Source organism: Nomascus leucogenys, chromosome 10 (genome assembly GCF_006542625.1).
Source record: "Nomascus leucogenys isolate Asia chromosome 10, Asia_NLE_v1, whole genome shotgun sequence".
NCBI lineage: Eukaryota > Metazoa > Chordata > Mammalia > Primates > Hylobatidae > Nomascus > Nomascus leucogenys.
In genome coordinates this window covers 89,738,513-89,758,352 of record NC_044390.1, presented here as the reverse complement: position 1 = coordinate 89,758,352, position 19,840 = coordinate 89,738,513, and the positions used below count along the sequence as shown (strand labels likewise).

Here is a 19,840-nt window from a genome sequence, read left to right as displayed (position 1 = left end):
TAGCTGGGACTACAGGCACCCACCACCACGCCTGGCTAATTTTTTTTGTATTTTTACTAGGGACGGGGTTTCACCATGTTAATCAGGCTGATCTCAATCTCTTGACCTTAAATGATCTGACCATCTCAGCCTCCCAAAGTGCTGGGATTACAAGCGTGAGCCACCATGCCCAGCCAAGATTTAATTTTTCAAAGGATTGTGAAATGCTGCTAATGCAGAAAATCCCAATTATACCACTTAGCAGAATGTTTATATAGTTCCCCTTTTGGTTGGTTCAATAGAGAAAAACTGTTCATTAAAACAAGTTGAGGGGGGCCAGGAGCAGTGGCTCATGCCTGTAATCCCAGCACTTTGGGAGGCCAAGGAGGGCAGATTATCTGAGGTCAGGAATTTGAGACCAGTCTGACCAACATGGTGAAACCCTGTCTCTACTAAAAATACAAAAAAAAATTAGCCAGGCATGGTGGCAGGTGCCTGTAGTCCCAGCTACATGGGAGGCTGAGGCAGGAGAATTGCTGGAACCTGGGAGCGGGTGGTTGCAGTGAGCTGAGATCATACCATGTGCTCTAGCCTGGGCAACAGGGTGAGACTCCATCTCAAAAAAAAAAAAAAAAAAAGGCCGGGCGCGGTGGCTCACGCTTGTAATCCCAGCACTTTGGGAGGCCGAGGCGGGTGGATCACGAGGTCAGGAGATCGAGACCACGGTGAAACCCCGTCTCTACTAAAAATACAAAAAAATTAGCCGGGCGTGGTGGCGGGCACCTGTAGTCCCAGCTACTCGGAGAGGCTGAGGCAGGAGAATGGCGTGAACCCGGGAGGCGGAGCTTGCAGTGAGCCGAGATCGCGCCACTGCACTCCAGCCTGGGTGAGAGAGCGAGACTCCGTCTCAAAAAAAAAAAAAAAAAAAAAAAAAAAAAAAAAAAGGTTGAGAGGGCTGGGCACAGTAGCTCACACCTATAATCCCAGCACTTTGGGAAGCCCAGGTGGGTAGATCGCTTGGGTCTGGGAGTTCAAGACCAACCTGGGAACATGGCAAAACCCCTTCTTTACAAAAAATACAAAAATCAGTCAAGCGTGGTGATGCGCACCTGTAGTCCCAGCTACTCAGGAGGCTGAGGTGGGAGGATCACTTGAGCCCAAAAGTTGAGGGTGCAGTGAGCCATAGTTGCACCACTGCATTCCAGCTGGGGCAACAGAGTGAGACCTTGTCTCAAAAATGAATAATAAATAAATATACAAATAAATTAAAAACATAGGTTGAAGTTGTAACACAAATCAGAAAGAAAGAAAAAGCAAATTTTCCTACATATGGATTTGAAAGGCACAAAACAAAAAAAAGGCACACAAAAACAGAAAATTTAAGAAGCAGATATATTTCCAGACACTTCACATATATGCAGACAAACCCTTTCAGGTAAACTGACTGTTTCATTACTAAAAACCCATTTTCCACATCATACCAAGGAAATCCAATGCCAGGAAGATGCCAATCCCAACTCGTCTGTTTTTTCTGCTGTAAAAAATATCTCTGCCAATTGAAGTCCATTTTCTGGCCAATTTGCCTTTAAAAAAGATTACAGACAGTTCAAAACAATGTTTTATGTTGTTGGGAGTGTGCAAAATGTCTTTTTACTGTTAATTAAATCAGTATTACCTTATCAGTTAATTCAAGGTTCCTGGCTGCTTGTTCCAACCATTTTGCAAGAATTATCTGAAATAGATCATTTAAAAATAAAATTTTTAATGGATAATCATTCATATAACTAAAAACCTCCACGATTTCTTTTTTCCTTTAGATATTTATTTTGTCCATAAACGTCTTATCCACGATTGTCTTTGTTGCGTGTGTGTGGGTACATAGTAGGTGTACATACTGTGGAGTACAGGAGATGTGTTGATACAGGCATGCAAGGTGAAATAATCACATCATGGAGAGTGGGGTATTCATCCCCTTTGTGTTACAAACAGTCCAATTACACTCTTTTAGTTATTTTTAAATATAGAATTAAGTTATTATTGACTCTTTTGTATAATCAAATAGTATGTCTTATTCATTCTTTTTTTTTTTTTTTTTTTTTTTTGAGACAGGGTTTCGCTCATTGCCCATGCTGGATCTCACGCAATGGCACGATCTCAGTTCACTGCAACCTCCTGGGTCAAGCAATTCTGCTGCCTCAGCCTCCCGAGTAGCTGTGATTATAGGCATGCCACCATGCCCGGCTAATTTTTGTATTTTTAGTAGAGAAAGGGTTTTACCATGTTGGTCAGGCTGGTCTCAAACTTCTGACCTCAGGTGATTCACCCACCTCAGCCTCCCAAAGTGATGGGATTACAGGCGTGAGTCACTGCACCCAGCCTCATTCTTTCTAAATATATTTTTTTGTACCCATTAACCATCCCCACCTCTCACTCATCACCTCACAACCCTTCCAAGCCTCTGGTAACCATCCTCCTACTCTCTATGGCCATGAGTTAAATTGTTTTGATTTTTAGATCCCACAAATAAGTGAGAACATGTGATGTTTGTCTTTCCATGCCTGGCTTATTTCACTTAACATAATAATCTCCAGTTCCATCTATATTGTTGCAAATGATAACATCTCGTTCTGAATCACAGTTGTCTTTTAAGAGACACTTTAATTAACACAGGTGTTAGTTAATAGTTTAACTGGTGTTAACATGACTTAATCTTCAATGATCAAATGTAAAAAACGAAATAAAGTCATCAAGAGTGGAAATACTGAAGACAACTCACCTGTCCTTCAGGCACAGTCCTTCTTACAAATGGAATCACATCATTTTTAAACCATGGACACAGCTTTTGCAAAGAGACTGATGCAGACATTGAGTTGAGCAAGCTCTCTAGCATTTTCACATCAAATCTGCTTTCAAAATTTGCCTAAATTATAAGGAGCGAGAAATTAAGATCTGACAAATTTAAACCAAAAGCCTTCCAAATGTTTGACAAAGATATTTTAGGAAGTCATTTTAAGGAGTAGCCTACTGATTTAATAATGAGTGCTAAAGGAGATTCACACTATGCAAATGATTCTAGTTGGGAGCTGCATACTGTATGCAATGTCACGGCGCTGAGTGCCAAATAGTTTATCATGTAGCAGAAGAACCAGCAGAGAGAGTATTCTAAGGAAAACTTAACTGGGGGTGATAGTAGGAATTCTAACAAGCAATGCAGCCATTAATGGCATCACGACAAGTTATGACTTTATGGATCTAATGTTCTATACCAACTTCAGCCAATCTTAAAGGGATCGAGACAAGCAATTTTAAGGGGCAATCTTTTACCACAATGTGAGCTGCAGTAGCAACATCTTCTTCACCAATGCTACATTAGAAAGTTCACTAATAAACCAGATAATATGTTGCCTTTTGAGCTAAGATTGGGAGTTAGACTCTTTTTTTGGTTAACTTTTATTTTAAGTTCGGTGGTAAAAGTGTAGGTAAACTTTAGTCAAGGGGGTTTGTTGTACAGATTATTTCATCACCCAGCTATTAAGCCTATTAATCATTAGTTATTTTTCCTGATACTTTCACCCTCCACCTTCTGAAAGGCCAAGTGTGTGTTTCCCCCCATGCATCCACGTGTTCTCATCATTTAGCTCCCAAGAAGCTAGATTCTCAATGATTGGATAAAATAAGGTTCTACTGTACATTCACTGTACTTCTTCTGATTTAATATTATCAGAGGACAATTTTCTCTGGGAAAATTTTTTTTTTTTTTTTTTTTTTGGGGGGACGGAGTCTCACTCTGTCACCCAGGCTGGAGTGCAGTGGTGTGATCTCGGCTCACTGCAACCTCCACCTTCTGGGTTAAAGAAATTCTCCTGCCTCAGCCTCCTGAGTAGCTGGGTCTAGAAGAACGTGCCACCATGCCCGGCTAATTTTTTATTTTTGGTAGAGACACGGATTCACCATGTTGATCAGGCTGGTCTCGAACTCCCAACCTCAAGTGATCAGCCCGCCTCAGCCTCCCAAAGTGCTGAGATTACAGGCATGAGCCATCGTGCCCAGCCCATGGGGAAAGTCTTTTTTATCTTGCCCTTTACAAACAAAAGCAAGTAATATTTTAAGAACCAATCAAAAAACACCCCATCACCCAGTCAGACTTGCACCCTGTTAGTTTCCAACATTGATTCAATCACCTAACTCAGGAGCTATAAAGCTGTTAAGGAAAAAATGTAAAACATGTTACCCGATGTCGAAGCCAAAGATACTGTGCACAAACAAGGTTTCCTTCTTTTAGCTGTAAAAAAATATCTTTAAGATCATCTTCATTATTTAGAAATTCAATCCAAGAACTGCCACTGAATAAACAAAGAAGGGAAAAAAGTCAGTTTTTTTAAAAAAAATTAAGGTTATACCTTTTAAGTGGATTATCTTTAAATGCATTTTAATTAGTTTTCTTCTTCATAAAGGTAAAAACAAAAAACTAAAAAAAACCCAGTTCCAAAGACACACAGTGCAAAGTATATTTCCTTCTTATCTCAGACCCTAGAACTCCCGACATCTTCCTCAGAGCCATGTAGCTTCCTGTAGGACCCTCCTCAGATAATCACTACAAGTAGAAATAATTATTTTTCACTCGTTTGTTTTGTTTTTGTTTTTTTTGAGGTGGGATCTCACTATGTTGCTCAGGCTGGACTTGAACTCCTGGGCTTAAGCAATCCTGCCACCTCAGCATCCTGAATAGATGGGATTACAGGCATTTTTATATTATTTTATTTTATTTTTTTGAGCTGGAGTCTCACTGTCACCCAGGCTGCAGTGAAGTGGCACAATCTCGGCTCACTGCAACCTTTGTCTCCTGAGTTCAAGAGATTCTCATGCCTCAGCCTCCCAAGCAGCTGGCATTACAGGCGTGCACCACCATGTCTGGCTAATTTTTGTATTTTTAGTAGAGATGGGGTTTCACCATGTTGGCTAGACTGGTCTCAAACTCCTGACCTCAAGTGATCCACTCACTTCAGCCTCCCAAAGTGTTGCAATTACAGGCATGAGCCACCGTACCTGGCCTCTTTTTTAAATAAGTAAGTGTTCTATAATGAATTCGACGAGGAAAAAAGAAAATCAGAACTGATAAGATAAAATTTCATTATTTGAATATAAAATTATATACCTGGAAAAAACAAGATCAAATTAAATATTACTATGCATAATAAAGAAATTCAGTAAGGTAGCTGGTTAAACATTTTTAAAAATCAGCTGATCATGGTGGCTCACACCTGTAATCTCAGCACTTTGGGAGGCCGAAGCAGGTGGACCACTTGAGGTCAGACGTTCAAGACCAACCTGGTCAACATGGTGAAACCCTGTCTCTACTAAAAATACAAAAAATAGCCGGTGTGGTGGGGGGTGCCTGTAATCCCAGCTACTCGGGAGGCTGAGGCAGAAGAATCGATTGAACCCGGGAGGCAGAGGTTGCAGTGAGCCGAGATCATGTCATTGCACTCCAGCCTGGGCAACAGAACAAAACTGTCTCAAATTAAAAAAAAAATTTTTTTTAATCGCTACCTCACCACATCCTTTACGAAAGATGGCAGCCAGCCACAGTGGCTCATGTCTATATTCCCAGCACTTCCGGCGGCCAAGGCAGGAGGATCACTTGAGCCCAGGAGTTCAAAACCAGCCTGAGAAACGTGGTGAAACCCAGGCTCTACAAAAAATTAGCTGAGTGTGGTGGTGCTCACCTGTAATCCCAGCTACTTGGGTGGCGGAGCTTGGGAGGTTGAAGCTGCAGTAAGCTGAGATCATGCCACTGCACTCCAGCCTGGGTGACAGAGTGAGACCCCACCTCAAAAAAACAAAAAGCAAAACAAACAAACAAACAAAAAAACCAGCCTGGACAACATGGCAAAATCTGTCTCAACTAAAAATACAAAAGTTGGCTGGGTGCAGTGGCTCACGCCTGTAACCCAGCACTTTGGGAGGCCAAGGCGGGTGGATCACTTGAGGTCAGGAGCTCGAGACCAGTCTGCTCCAAATGACGAAACCCCATCTCTACTAAAACTACAAAAATTAGCCAGACGTGGTGGTGCATGCCTGTAATCTCAGCTAGTCGGGAGGCTGAGGCAGGAGAATCACTTGAATATGGGAGGCGGAAGTTGCAGTGAGCTGAGATCACGCCACTGCACTCCAGCCTAGGCAACAAAGTGAGACTCCGTATTAAAGAAAAAAAAATTATCCAGGTGCAGTGGCACATGCCTGTAATCCCAGCTACTGGGCAGGAGAATCACTTGAACCTGGGAGGCAGAGGCTGCAGTGAGCCAGAGTCAAGATCGAGCCACTGCACTCGAGCCTGGGCGACAAGAGCAAGACTCTGTCTCATTAAAAAAAAAAAAGATTTAGGCCAGGCGCAGTGGCTTACACTTGTAATCCCAGCACTTTGGGAGGCTGATGTGGGCGGATCACGAGGTCAGGAGTTCGAGGCCAGCCTGGCCAACACAGTGAAATCCCGTCTCTACTAAAAGTACAAAAATTAGCTGGGCGTGGTGGCAGACACCTGTAATCCCAGCTACTCAGGAGGCTGAGGCAGGAGAATCACTTGAATCTGGGAGGCGGAGGTGGCAGTGAGCCGAGATCGTGCCACTGCACTCCACACTCCAGCCTGGGCAACAGAGTTAGACTCTGTCTCAAAAAAAAAAAAAAAAAAAGATTTAAATGTAGAAAGAAACTATAAAAATGAAAAAATACAAGAGAATGTATTTATTTATTTTTTTTTTGAGGCGAGTTTCACTGTCACCCAGGCTGGAGTGCAGTGGCACAATCACGGCTTACTGCAGCCTCGACCTCCCAGGCTCAGGTGATCCTCCCACCTCAGCTTCCTTAGTAGCCAGGACTACAAGCACCTGGCCAAGTTGCCTGGCAAATTTTAGTATTTTATGTAGAGACAGGGTTTCACTGTGTTGCCCAAGCTGGTCTTGAACTCCTGGGAAGCGATCCGCCTACCTCAGCCTCCCAAAGTGCTCGGATTACAGGTATAAGCCACTGCGCCTGGCCAAGAATTTATTTTTAATCTTTGAGTGGGTAATATCTTTCCAAACAGACATAAAAATACAAACTTCTGAATTTTTTGTAAAAAAAAAAAAAAAATAACAAAATCAATTAAAAAATGCCAAATTAGAGGAGAATTTGAAATACCCACAAAGAACTTTAAAGTCAATTTTGAAAAAAACAACTCGGTCCAGGTATGGTGGCTCATGCCAGTAATCCCAGCACTTTGGGAGGTCGAGGCAGGAGGATCACTTGAGCCCAGGAATTTGAGACTAGCCTGGGCAACATGGGAGACCCTGTCTCTAAAAACACAACAATAATAAAACCACAGAAATAGCTGTTTTTTAAAAAAAACAACTCAAGAGAAAGAGGGACCAAGGATGTAAGGAGAAAAACAAAAGGCTTTTCACCTTGAGAAAGTAAATATTTCAACCAAAATTAAGAATGGAAATCAAATCCATGTGGTAATATTTAAAAAAAATTTTTTTTTTGCATATATCAGATTAGCAAAAAAACAAGTTCTATAACATGCTGTTGGTGAATGAGTGAGAAAATGGGCCCTCCCCTACTCATTCTATTGGAAAAAATGCTTTGGAAGCCAAGTTTCGGTGAATAACCTTTTGCCTTAGCAACTGCACCTCCAGAAATTGAATCCACAGATACACTTCCATGTACACCAAAATATCATTACTTAAAATTAGAGGTATACTTACTTTTAATCTATTTATCAGAATAAATTAACAATGAACGGAAATGAGCAATTAGAAGATATGGTAAGAATCTGACTACGATCAAGGGTAAAAATATTTGTGTTAAAGAAATGACCACTGGGCGTGGTACCTCACGCCTGTAATCCCAGCACTTTGGGAGGCCGAGGCAGGCAGATCACTTGAGCCCAGGAGTTCAAGACTGGCGTGGACAACATAGAGAGACTGCATTTCTAAAAAAATAATAAAAAATATTAGCCAGATGTGGTGGTGCACATCTGTAGTCCCAAGCTACTTGGGAGGCTGAGGTAGGAGGATCACCAGGGAGGATACCAGGTATCCTTGGCATCCCAAAGTGTTGGGATTACAGGCGTGAGCCACTGCACCTAGGCCAGACTCAGTTTTATATGTTTTAGGACCCTTTAATTCTAGAATGGAGTGTGGGTTCTCTTTAATTGTGTTTTTAAATGTCATTATTCTTATACGATTCTATAATCGTAGCAATGACTAAGAATTAAATAAATCTTCATTACTTAGAATTATATTTTAAATTTATTTTATTGTTTGCTATCATCAGAAATGGATTTTCAGATTATTAAAACATTGAACCATAAGGCCAGGTGCAGTAGCTCATGCCTGTAATCCCAGCACTTTGGGAGGCCGAGGTGGGTGGATTGCCTGAGGTCAGAGTTTGAGACCAGCCTGGCCAACATGGTGAAACATTGTCTCTACTAAAAATACAAAAATTAGCCAGGCATGGTGGCGGGTGCCTGTAATCCCAGTTACTTGGGAGGCTGAGGCACAAGAATTGCTTGAAACCGAGAGGCAAAGGTTGCAGTGAGCCAAGATAGCACTGCTGGACTCCAGCCTTGGCGATAGAGCGAGACTCCGTTTCAAAAAATATATAAACTATATTTCAAAAATATATAAAAAACATTTGAAACGAGACTCCGTTTCAAAAAATATATAAAGAACATTGAACCATAATGTTTTTCCAAATGATGCATTTTTATCTTTAAATAGAAAAGAAAGAGGTAAGGCTACACTGTCCTTTGAAAATACCAGCTGTTTTTTCTTCCTTTCAAACCCTGTTTATAGGGTGAAGACTGTCTCCTTCTGTTGAAGTGCCTCCTGCTGAAGCTGAGAAAACTGTAGAAAGAGTCATCATATGGGCACGACTGGCGTTACAAGAAGAGCCAGATCATTCTAAAGAGGTGATATTTTCACTAATATAAGTAAATCCAATTTTTATGGCTATTAATCAATAGGATAGAAAAGATGGACTTACACATATGAAGATCTGCCCTTCTCACTGCTAGGGTGGCCTAGTGAAAAAATTCCTGGGCAAATTTACTACTAGGAAAAAAAAAATAATTGTGGCTGCCTTGGAGTGGCTGCTTGAGCCTGCAGAGAATGACCTGGGAGCTGTGGGTTAGCAGGTGTCTTGGAGTAGCTGTTGTACATCAAAGGTTTCCATAATGCCTTGCAATATAAACAATGTTTAGCATCATACAGGACATAATTATTACCGTTAAATAGTAATGTCAGCTACAGAACCAATATAAATCTATAAAATCTTATAACATTGAAACTTAGAAATGGTTTTAAGAGAGTTTACTTCTTTGCAGATAAGGAACCAAATATTTGATTTATCCAGGATAGTTAGATTTTTACTGAGCCTAAGAAGTTGAGGCTGCAGTGAGCTATGATCGCACCACCGCACTCGAACCTGGGTGACAGAGTGAGACCCTGTCTCAAAAAAGAAGAAATGACAACAAGGATGTTCAGCCAGTTTTTGTTGCTGAAAAGATAGTATTTTCTATCACTCAACACCCCTCATAGAAACACAGATTCAGCAAGAGGAATGCTATACCTGTTACGACATTCCAAATTTCTATGTAACTTATAATCTAAAAAAAAAAATTTTTTTTTTTTTTTTGAGACCGAGTCTTGCTCTGTCGCCCAGGCTGGAGTGCAGTGGCACGATCTCAGCTCACTGCAACCTCCGCCTCCCGGGTTCAAGCGACTCTCCTGTCTCAGCCTCCCTAGTAGCTGAGATTACAGATGCACGCCACCACGCCCGGCTAATTTTTGTATTTTAGTAGAGATGGGGTTTTGCTGTGTTGGCCAGGCTGGTCTCGAACTCCTGACCTCGGGTGATCTGCCCACCTCGGCCTCCCAAAGTGCTGGGATTACAGGCGTGAGATACCATGCCTGGCCTAAAAAGTTTTAACAAAAAATGTACACACCTGAATTTTTCTGGTCCAAATGCTCCATAAAAAGTAGTCAATTTTGCATGAGCTCTTAGCACCTGAAGAAAAAATAATTTAATAATCTGAATTTATATGCAACAATATTGAAATTAAAAAACATTAAAAATTAATCATTACATTTCACATGTCTATACACATTTACGTTTATCTCACTTCACAACTCAATTCCCATAGGACTGCCTTTATTTCTCACACACACACACACACACACACACACACACACAAAACATGGGACAAGAAAAACATTTCCAATTACATCCAATTATAAAGGCACATACCCATTAATTGTAGGAACTCTTTAAAATCAGTTTTCTCACTGATTTCTAAGTTCTTATGGTAAAATCGAGTTCTTATGGTAAAATCCAGCTGGATTACAATACTTACTTTGAACTAAGAATTTGAATATTTGTATGCTCACATGCACACACACACATGTATTTTGGCACCATCATAATCAACATCGCAGTTTATCTTCATTTGAATGTTTAGCAGGTACCAGGTACTATGTACAACAGTTTATATGAATTATTTCCTTTGATCTCAAAATGACCTTATAAAGTAAGTACCTATTAATATTACCATTTTGCAGATAAGAAAACTAAGGTATTGAAATAACTTGCTCTTGATAAAATATGGGTCTCTTTTGAATGGAAAACATATTATAAAGGTATATTCACCCACATATTAACCTAGAAATCTAATGTAATTACCTCTTTCAAGCCATCAGAATAAATGAGAGCAGTTTTATCTTCTTTCTTCAAAAGCTAAGTAAGAATAATAAGAAATACAGTTAGAAGAATATCCCTCTTTAGCTATTTCCTAAATGATGGATTTTCTGTGAAATAACAAATTTTTTAAATAAATTGCATTTAAGTGTGAAATGAATAGTAAACTATAAAGAACTGACATGTTTTTAAAATAATGCATTTGCCTGGGGGCAGTGGCTCACGCCTGTAATCCCAGCACTTTGGAAGGCTGAGGCGGGCGGACTGCTTGAGCATAGGAGTTCGGGATGACCCTGGGCAACACGGTGAAACCCCATCTCTACTAAAATACAAAAAATTAACCAGGCATTGTTGCGCGCACCTGTAGTCCCAGCTACTAAGGAGCCTGAGGCACGAGAATCCCTTGAGCCTGAGAGGCTGAGGTTGACGTGAGCCAAGATCGCACCACTGCACTCCAGCTTGGGGTACAGAATGAGACTCCGTTTCAAAAAAATAATAATAAAAATAAACAAATAAATAAATAGCAACAATACTCACAGGTCACTGCAAAAACTGCATGTCAAAAAAGGTCTCTGACAGAAAAAGAATCCATTTTTTATTTATTATTATTATTACTATTTTTTTTTTTTGAGACAGGGTCTTGCTCTGTCACCCAGGCTGGAGTGCAGTGGCATAATCTCTGCTCACTGCAACCTCCGCCTCCTGGGTTCAGGCAATTCTCCTGCCTCAGCCTTCCAAGTAGCTGGGATTACAAGCATGTGCCACCAGGCCCGGCTAATATTTTTTTGTATTTTTAGTAGATATGGGGTTTCATCTTACTGGCCAGGCTGCTCTTGAACTCCTGACCTCAAGTGATCCACTCTCCTGGGCCTCCCAAAGTGCTGGGATTATAGGTGTGAGCCACTGCACCCAGCCAAGAATCCATTTTTTAAAAATTATTTCTTTGGCATAAGACTAGTATATACAAACTATATCAAAACGTACCCTCCCACCTTACATACATTAGTGGAGGGATTACAGCCACCGTGCTTGGCCCAATCCCAACATTTCGAGAGTCTGAGGCAGGAGGATTGCTTGAACCCAGGATTTTGAGGCTGCAATGCATTACAATTGCACTCCAGCCTGGGTGAAAGCAAAACCTTGTCTCAAAAACAAAAAGTGTTAGCAAAGATGTGGAGAAATTTGAACACGTATGCACTGTTGCTGGAAATGTGAAATGGCACAGTCACCATGGAAAACAAGGTAGTTCCTTAAAAAATTTAAAAAAGAATTAGGGCCCAGTGTGGTGGCTCACACCTGTAATCCCAGCATTTTGGGAGGCCAAGGCAGGCGGATCACTTGAAGTCAGGAGTTCAAGACTAGCCTGGCCAACATGGTGAAACCCCATCTCTACTAAAAATACAAAAATTAGCTGGGCGTGGAGGCACACGTCCGTAATCCCAGCTACTTGGGAGGCTGAGGTGAGAGAATCACTTGAGCCTGGGGGCGGGCAGAGGTTGCAGTGAGCCAACATCACGCCATTGCACTGTAGCCTGGGAGACAGTGAGACTCTGTCTCAAAAAAACAGAATTAGCATATGACCCAACATTTCCACTTCTGGGTATATGCTCAAAATAACTGAAAGAGAGACTCAAATAGACATCTGTACACCCATGTTTACAGCAGCATTATTCACAGCAGCAAAACTGTGGAAATAACTAAAGAAGTCAGGGTTAGGGTCAGAGTCAGGGACCACGGTTAAACAAAAGAGAAAGAAACTCTGTCATTTGCAACAACATGAATGAACCTGGAGGATATTATGCTAAGTGAAATAAGCCAGTCACAAAAGACAAGTACTGTAAGATTCCATTTAATATAAGGTACTTAGAGTAGTCAAAATTATATACATAGACAGCAGATGGTTTGCCAGGGGCTGGGGAGATGGAGAAATGGGAAGTCCATGTTTAATGGGCAGAGTTTCAGTTTCATAATGATGAAAAGAGTTGGGGAGACGGATGATGGCCGAATGTGATTATGAATGTATTTAACACCATTAAATTTAAAAATGCTTAAGATAGGCGGGGCGCAGTGGCTCATGCCTATAATTGCGGCACTTTGGGAGGCCAAAACAGGCAGATCATCTGAGGTTAGGAGTTCGAGACCAGCCTGACCAACATGGTGAAACTCCGTCTCTACTAAAATACAAAAATTAGCCAGGTGTGGTGGCGGCGGGAGCCTGTAATCTCAGCTACTTGAGAGGCTGAGGCAGGAGAATCACTTGAACCCAGGAGGTGGAGGTCGCAGTGAGCCGAGATCACACCACTGCACTACAGCCTGGGCGACAGTGCGAGACTCCCTCTCAAAAATAAAATAAAATAATTTTTTTTAAAAGGTTAAAATGGTGAATTTCATGTTATGTATTTTTTAACAAAATAAAAACAAAATTTGGGGAAAAAAGTATAAATAACCCAAATGTCCATCAACTGATAAATGGAGAAACAAAATGTGGTATATCCACAAAACAGAATATTATGTGGCAATAAAAAGAAATACAGCACTGACACGTGCTACAGCATGGATGAACCCTGAAAATATTTTTCTTATTTTTATTTTTTTTGGGACAGTCTTGCTCTGTTGCCAGGCTGGAAGTGCGATCTCGGCTCAAAGCAACCTCCACCTCCCAGGTTGAAGCGATTATCTTCCCTCAGCCTCCTGGGACTACAGGTGCATGCCACCACGCCCAGATAATTTTTTGTATTTTTTGTATTTCAGTAGAGATGGGGTTTCACCATGTTCGTCAAGATGGTCTCAATCTCCTGACCTTGTGATCTGCCCACCTCGGCCTCCCAAAGTGCTGGAATTACAGGCGTGAAACAACGTGCCCAGCCTAAACCCTGAAAATATTATGCTAAGTGAAAGAAGCCAGACATGAAGGAGATATATATGATTCCATTTATTTGAACTGTTCAGAATAGGCAAATCTAGAGAGACAGGAGGTAAATTAGTGGCTTCCTAAAGCTGGGGGACTGGAGAAAATAGGGAATGACTATTAATGGCACAGAGGTTTTGTTTTCTTTTGTTTTTTGATAGAGTCTCACTCTGTTGCCCAGGCTGCAGTGGCGCAGTTTTGGCTCACCGCAACCTCTGCCTCCCAGGTTCAAGCAATTCTCCTGCCTCAGCCTGCCAAGTAGCTGGAACTACAGGAGTGCACCACCACACCCAGCTCATTTTCATATTTTTAGTAGAGATGGGGTTTCACCATGTTGGCCAGGCTGGTCTTGAACTCCTGACCTCAGGTGACCCACTCACCTCTGCCTCCCTAAGTACTGGGATTACAGGCATGAGCCACCTCACCCAGACATTTAAGAGTTTTATCTTTTAATTTAATATTTTTTCTTTTTCTTTTGAGACAGAGTCTCGCTCTGTCGCCAGGCTGAAGTGCAGTGGCGTGATCTCAGCTCGCTGCAACCTCCGTCTCCCAGGTTCAAGCAATTCTCCTGCCTCAGCATCCCAAGCAGTTGGGACTACGGGACACACCCGGCTAATTTTTGTATTTTTAGTAGAGACAACATGAGGTCTCACCATGTTGGCCAGGCTGGTCTTCAACTCCTGACCTCAGGTGATCCACCCGCCTTGGCCTCCCAAAGTGCTGGGATTACAGGAGTGAGCCACCGCACATAGCCTTAATTTTAGTTTTTGAGAAAAATTTTCGCTCTGTCGCCCAGGCTGAAGAGCAGTGGCACAATTTCAGCTCACCGCAACCTCCACCTCCCAGATTCCAGTGATTCTCGTGCCTCAGCCTCCCCAATAGCTGGAACTACAGGCACGTGCCACCACGCCCAACTAATTTTTATATTTTTAGTAGAGACGGAGTTTCACCATGTTGGCCAGGCTGGTCTCCAGCTCCCGACCTCAGGTGATCCACCCACCTCAGCCTCACAAATTGCTGGGATTAAGGCGTGAGCCGCCGCGTTCGGCCTGGGATAGAGATTCTTTTTGGGGAGATTTAAAAGTTCTAAAATTGACAATAATGATGCTTGCACAACTCAAGGAATATATTAAAAACCACTGAACTGTATACTTTAAATAGGTGAATTGTATAGGATGTGAATTATCTCCATTAAGCTGTTATAAAAACTTTTTTACTAATAATACACATAGCAGATAGGAGGAAAAAATATATGAGGCAGGATTATGAGAGATTAAAGCAAATTCTACCCTGCCCCAAAAAAACAAATACAAAAAAACGAACCTACCCTGGTTTTGGCATAATTCAGCATCTCTTGAGTGGTTTCATAGGTTATCCACTGAGCTTTCAGGCAGTAATTCACCACAAATTCATCGTCCTGTTTCACAAATGCCAGATACAGTAAGGCAACCTAATGTTGATCAACACATCAATCTAAATACTGTAGTACGTGACAAGAAAAACATACCTGGATTTTATGTAGATTTTCCTTAGCGTCGTCTACAAGTTGTTGCCATTTGGTCTGTTCACTGGGATCCACAGAACTCAATGCCAATTTCTCCAATATATGATTTGACTTGACCTTGTAAACAAGCTATAATATAAACATGTCCACATCAAGCAATTTGATGTACAATAATACTTGCAGATGGCTTATTCTCAGAGTAAGCTGAGTGAAACAAACTACTATGAAAAAGGTGAATCCTCATGCGCTCCAGGAATGAGATTCAAAGAAAGTAACTTTCAGATATCTGAGAGACGAACCAGATTATTAGCAGGTATGGGAACCATTTCTGTTGAGTCCTTACTAAACGTGTCAAGCAGTACACTTACTAAGAGCTTTATATGAGCTAAGATATGGAATCTAAATATCCATCAACAGATAAGTGAATAAATAAAATGTAGTATATTTGCACAGTAAAATATTGTTCAGTCTAGAAGTTAGGTGTAGTGCCAGCCTGCTCAGGAGGCTGAGGCAGGACAACCATTTGAGCCCAGGAGTTCAAGCCCAGCCTGGGCAACATGGTAAGACCCTATTTAAAAAAAAAAAAAAAGGAGGGAAAATTTGTCATTTGCAACAACAACATAGATAAACCTGAAGGACATTATGGTGAGATAAGTCAGACACAATAAAAAAAAATACTATCTGATCTCACTTACATGTGAAATCTTAAAATAGTCAAACTCATAAAAGTAGAGAGTAGAGGCCGGGCACGGTGGCTCACGCCTCTAATCCCAGCACTTTGGGAGGCTGAGGCGGGAGGATTATTTGAGGTCAGGAGTTCGATACCAGCCTGGCCAATATGGTGAAAACCCATCTCTACTAAAAATACAAAACTTAGCAGGGCACGTTAGTGGGCACCTGTAATCCCAGCTACCTAGGAGGCTGAGGCAGGAGAATCCTTGAACCCAGGAGGCAGAGGTTGCAGTGAGCAGAGATCATGCCACTGCACAACAGAGCAAGACTCCATCTCAAAAAAAAAAAAAAAATAGAGAGTAGAATGGTGATTAACTAGAGCCCAGGGGAAGGGGCTGGGGGATACAGAGGTGTCACAGATGTTCCAAGGCTGCAAAGCTTCAGTTAGAAGGAGGAATGAGTTTCAGAGGTCTATGATGACTGTAGTTAGTAATAATATCTATTTCAAAATTGCTGAAAGAGCCAGGCGTGGTGGCTCATACCTGTAATCCTTGTATTTTGGGAGGCCGAGGCAGGTGGATTACCTGAGCTCAGAAGTTCAAGACCAGCTTGAGCAACATGGCGAAACCCGGTCTCTACTAAAAATACAAAAAATTAGCCAGGCATGGTGGTGTGCGTCTGTAATCCCAGCTACTCAGGAGGCTGAGGCACAAGAATCACATGAACCTGGGAGGTGGAGGTTGTAGTGAGCCAAAATCACACCACTGCACTCCAGTTTGGGAGACAAAGCAAGACTCTATCTCAAAAAAAAAATTGCTAAAAGAGTAGGTTTTAAATGTTCTCACCACAAAAAAAGATAAGTGAGGTGAGTTATGTTAATTAGCTTGATTTAATCATTGCACATTGTAAATGTATAAAATCACCACATTGCACATCAAAAGTATATACAATCATTCTTTTCTTTTTATTTATTTTTATGAGACAGTCTCTCGCTCTGTCGCTCAGGCTGGAGTGCAGTGGCGGGATCTCGGCTCACTGCAACCTCTGCCTCCTGGGTTCAAGCGATTCTCCTGCCTCTGCCTCCCGAGTAGCTGGGACTACAGGTGCCTGCCACCACACCCGGCTAATTTTTTGTATTTTTAGTAGAGACGGAGTTTCATCGTGTTAGCCAGGATGGTCTCGATCTCCTGACCTCGTGATCTGCCCGCCTTGGCCTCCCAAGGTGCTGGGATTACAGGCGTGAGCCACCACGCCCAGCCCTTCTTTTTTATTTTTGAGACAGAGTCTTGCTCTGTCACCCAGGCTGGAGTGCAGTAAGTGTAATCTCAGCTCACTGCAACCTCCGCCTTCTGATTCAAGCGATTCACCTGCCTCAGCCTCCCGAGTAACTGGGACAACAGGCATCCACTGCCATGCCCAGCTAATATTTGTATTTTTAGTAGAGACAGGGTTTTGCCATGTGGGCCAGGCTGGTCCCAAACTCCTGGCCTCAAGTAATCCACCCACCTTGGCCTCCCAAAGTGTAGGATTACAAAGGTGAGCCACTGCACCCGGTCAAGTATATACGATTATTTATCAACCGAAGAAAGAGATTTATATGAATTGTCTTTTTAAATTATGAAAACCTAAGAAGTAAACATTTACACGTCATCACGACACTATGGGATAAGTACTAATATCCCCATTTTACAAACAAGAAAACTGAGACCCAAGAAAGGTTAAGTAACATGTCTGAAATTATGCAGTCCAAAAGTGACAGAGTCGATTTCGTTTGTCTGTTTAGAGACAAGGTCTCGCTCTGTCACTCAGGCTAAAATGCTGCGGTGTAATCATAGCTCACTGCAGCCTGGAACTCCCGGGCTCAAGCAATTCTCTTGCCTCAGCATCTCAAGTAGCTGAGACTACAGGCGCACACCACCATGCCCACCCAGCTCATGAAACTGGATTTTAAAGACAACCAATTTTCTAAGTCTACTAAAAGTTCTTTAAAGGTTAAAGTTAGAAATACTCAAATTTCAGGTTCTGTTTCCTATGGACACAATACCAACTTTGACAGGGACTCTCTGGTTCTGAAAACTATAAATGACAACAAAGAGTAGTTTCATTCATGAATATTCCCCTCATTTCTTTCACGGATTTTGTTTTGGTTTGGTTTTTTTGCTCCATTGTCTCTTTTTAAACATTACTTCTAAAATCTTTCAGATGTTCAAAAAAGTAATAATTATAAATACTATAATAATGTACTCATCACCTTTAGCTTAAAAAATAAAGCAGCTGTTACCAATAGTTTCAGATCCCACTGTTGTCTTCCCAAATACATCATCCTCCTCCTCCCAACCAGAAGTATACATTATTCTTGTATTTTGTACTTATTCCATTGATTACTTTGTCTCTTAACTTGTATACATTTCTAAACAATACACGCAATTATTCTTGCGGGGTATGGTGGCTCACGCCTGTAATCCCAGCACTTTGGGAGGCTGAGAAGGGAGGATCACTTGAGGTCAGGAGTTCAAGACCAGCCTGGGCAACATAGCAAGACCCTGTCTTTACAAAATATATATAGAAATAAATATATATTTTTTGGCCAGGCGTGGTGGCTCATGCCTGTAATCCTAGCACCTTGGGAGGCTAAGGCAGGTGGATCACTTGCGGTCATGAGTTCGAGACCAGCCTGGCCAACATGGTGAAACCCCGCCTCTACAAAAAATACAAATATATATATATATATATTTTTAAGGAGGTATTCTGTATGTTTAAAACCGTTATATTTTTAAAACAAGCACATGAGTAGCAAGCACCCACTTAGTAAATATTAATTCTTTAACCAACTACAGTAAAGCTTTCTCTCTTATTGCTTCCCCAAAAACTGACTTTTCAAGGATTATCAATGACCTAATTGCTGTATCCTCCAGACATCTTTCAGCTTTTATACTTGATCTTCTCTGTAGTACTTGAAACTGCTGATCACTCCCCAGTACATTTAAAACTTACTGCTTTCTTGGCTTCCATAATCATACATTCTTACAATTTTTCTCCCTTATTTCTTCCCAAATATGTGTACAGCCCTTCCTCCTCCATCCCTCATATGCTGTTGCCCCCACATCACATCCTCAGATGTCTTTTCACTCTCTGCATTTGCTGGAGTCATCTGAGCCATTACACTGGTGTCTCCAACCCTTAGAAGCAGTGTAGGCCACTCCTCAACTTCCCACCAGACATCTCTATTTCACCAGACCCCTCACATCCATTTTTTTTTTTTTTTTTTTTTTTTAGAGTTGAGAGGCTCACTATGATGCCCAGGCTGGGGTGCAGTGGCTATTAACAGGCCAATCTTATTGCAGTATAGCCTCAAACACCTGAGCTCAAGTAATCTTCCTGACTCAGCCTCCTGAGCAGCTAGGACTACCAGCATGCACGACTGTGCTCAGCTCACATCCAATTTTCATAAAGCAGAACTTTTCATCTTTTATCCCTAAACTGCTCTTCCACACATATTCCTCATTTCAGGTCATGACATCGTCACCCAATGTGTATGCTGAGCCAGACTAAAGCAAGTCAACCTCAAGTCCCCTGCCCTCCCTTTCATTTGATCACTAAGTCCTGCTGATTTCACCCACTATATTCCTCTTTTTTTTTCTTTCCTGAGACAGAGTCTTGCTGTGTTACCCAGGATAGAATGCAGTGGTGTGATCTTGGCTCACTGTAACCTCCACCTCCTGGGTTCAAGCAATTCTCCTGCCTCAGCCTCCCGAGTAGCTGGGACTACAGGCATGTGCCACCACACCTGGCTAATTTTTGTATTGTTAGTATAGTATTTTTAGGTTTTGCCATATTGCCCAGGCTGGTCTTGAACTCCTGACCTCAGGTTATCTGCCTGCCTCAGTCTCCCAAAGTGCTGGAATTAAAGGAGTGAGCCACTGCACCCGGCCTATATTCCTCTCTTATCAGCCTTCTGTCTCACCTATATCTGTACTTCATTGCCCTGGTTCAGGTCTCCTAGAGAAAAGTACTTAGTTCCAATGTATTTACCCTTCTCCAAA

The 19,840-nt window shown here is 41.7% G+C and overlaps 1 protein-coding gene across 1 annotated transcript in view; it reads right to left on the bottom strand.

Annotated features, from left to right (window-relative positions):
* Window positions 1–19,840, bottom strand: part of KNTC1 (kinetochore associated 1) — a 94,283-nt gene that overhangs the window by 52,688 nt on the left and 21,755 nt on the right. The window contains exons 16-23 of the mRNA XM_030821571.1: window positions 15,129–15,254; window positions 14,949–15,038; window positions 10,699–10,752; window positions 9,965–10,026; window positions 4,211–4,322; window positions 2,756–2,899; window positions 1,655–1,711; window positions 1,461–1,562 (exon numbers count right to left, since the gene is read on the bottom strand). Coding sequence (XP_030677431.1) covers window positions 1,461–1,562; window positions 1,655–1,711; window positions 2,756–2,899; window positions 4,211–4,322; window positions 9,965–10,026; window positions 10,699–10,752; window positions 14,949–15,038; window positions 15,129–15,254 — 747 coding nt within the window. The remainder of the gene's footprint in view (window positions 1–1,460; window positions 1,563–1,654; window positions 1,712–2,755; window positions 2,900–4,210; window positions 4,323–9,964; window positions 10,027–10,698; window positions 10,753–14,948; window positions 15,039–15,128; window positions 15,255–19,840) is intronic.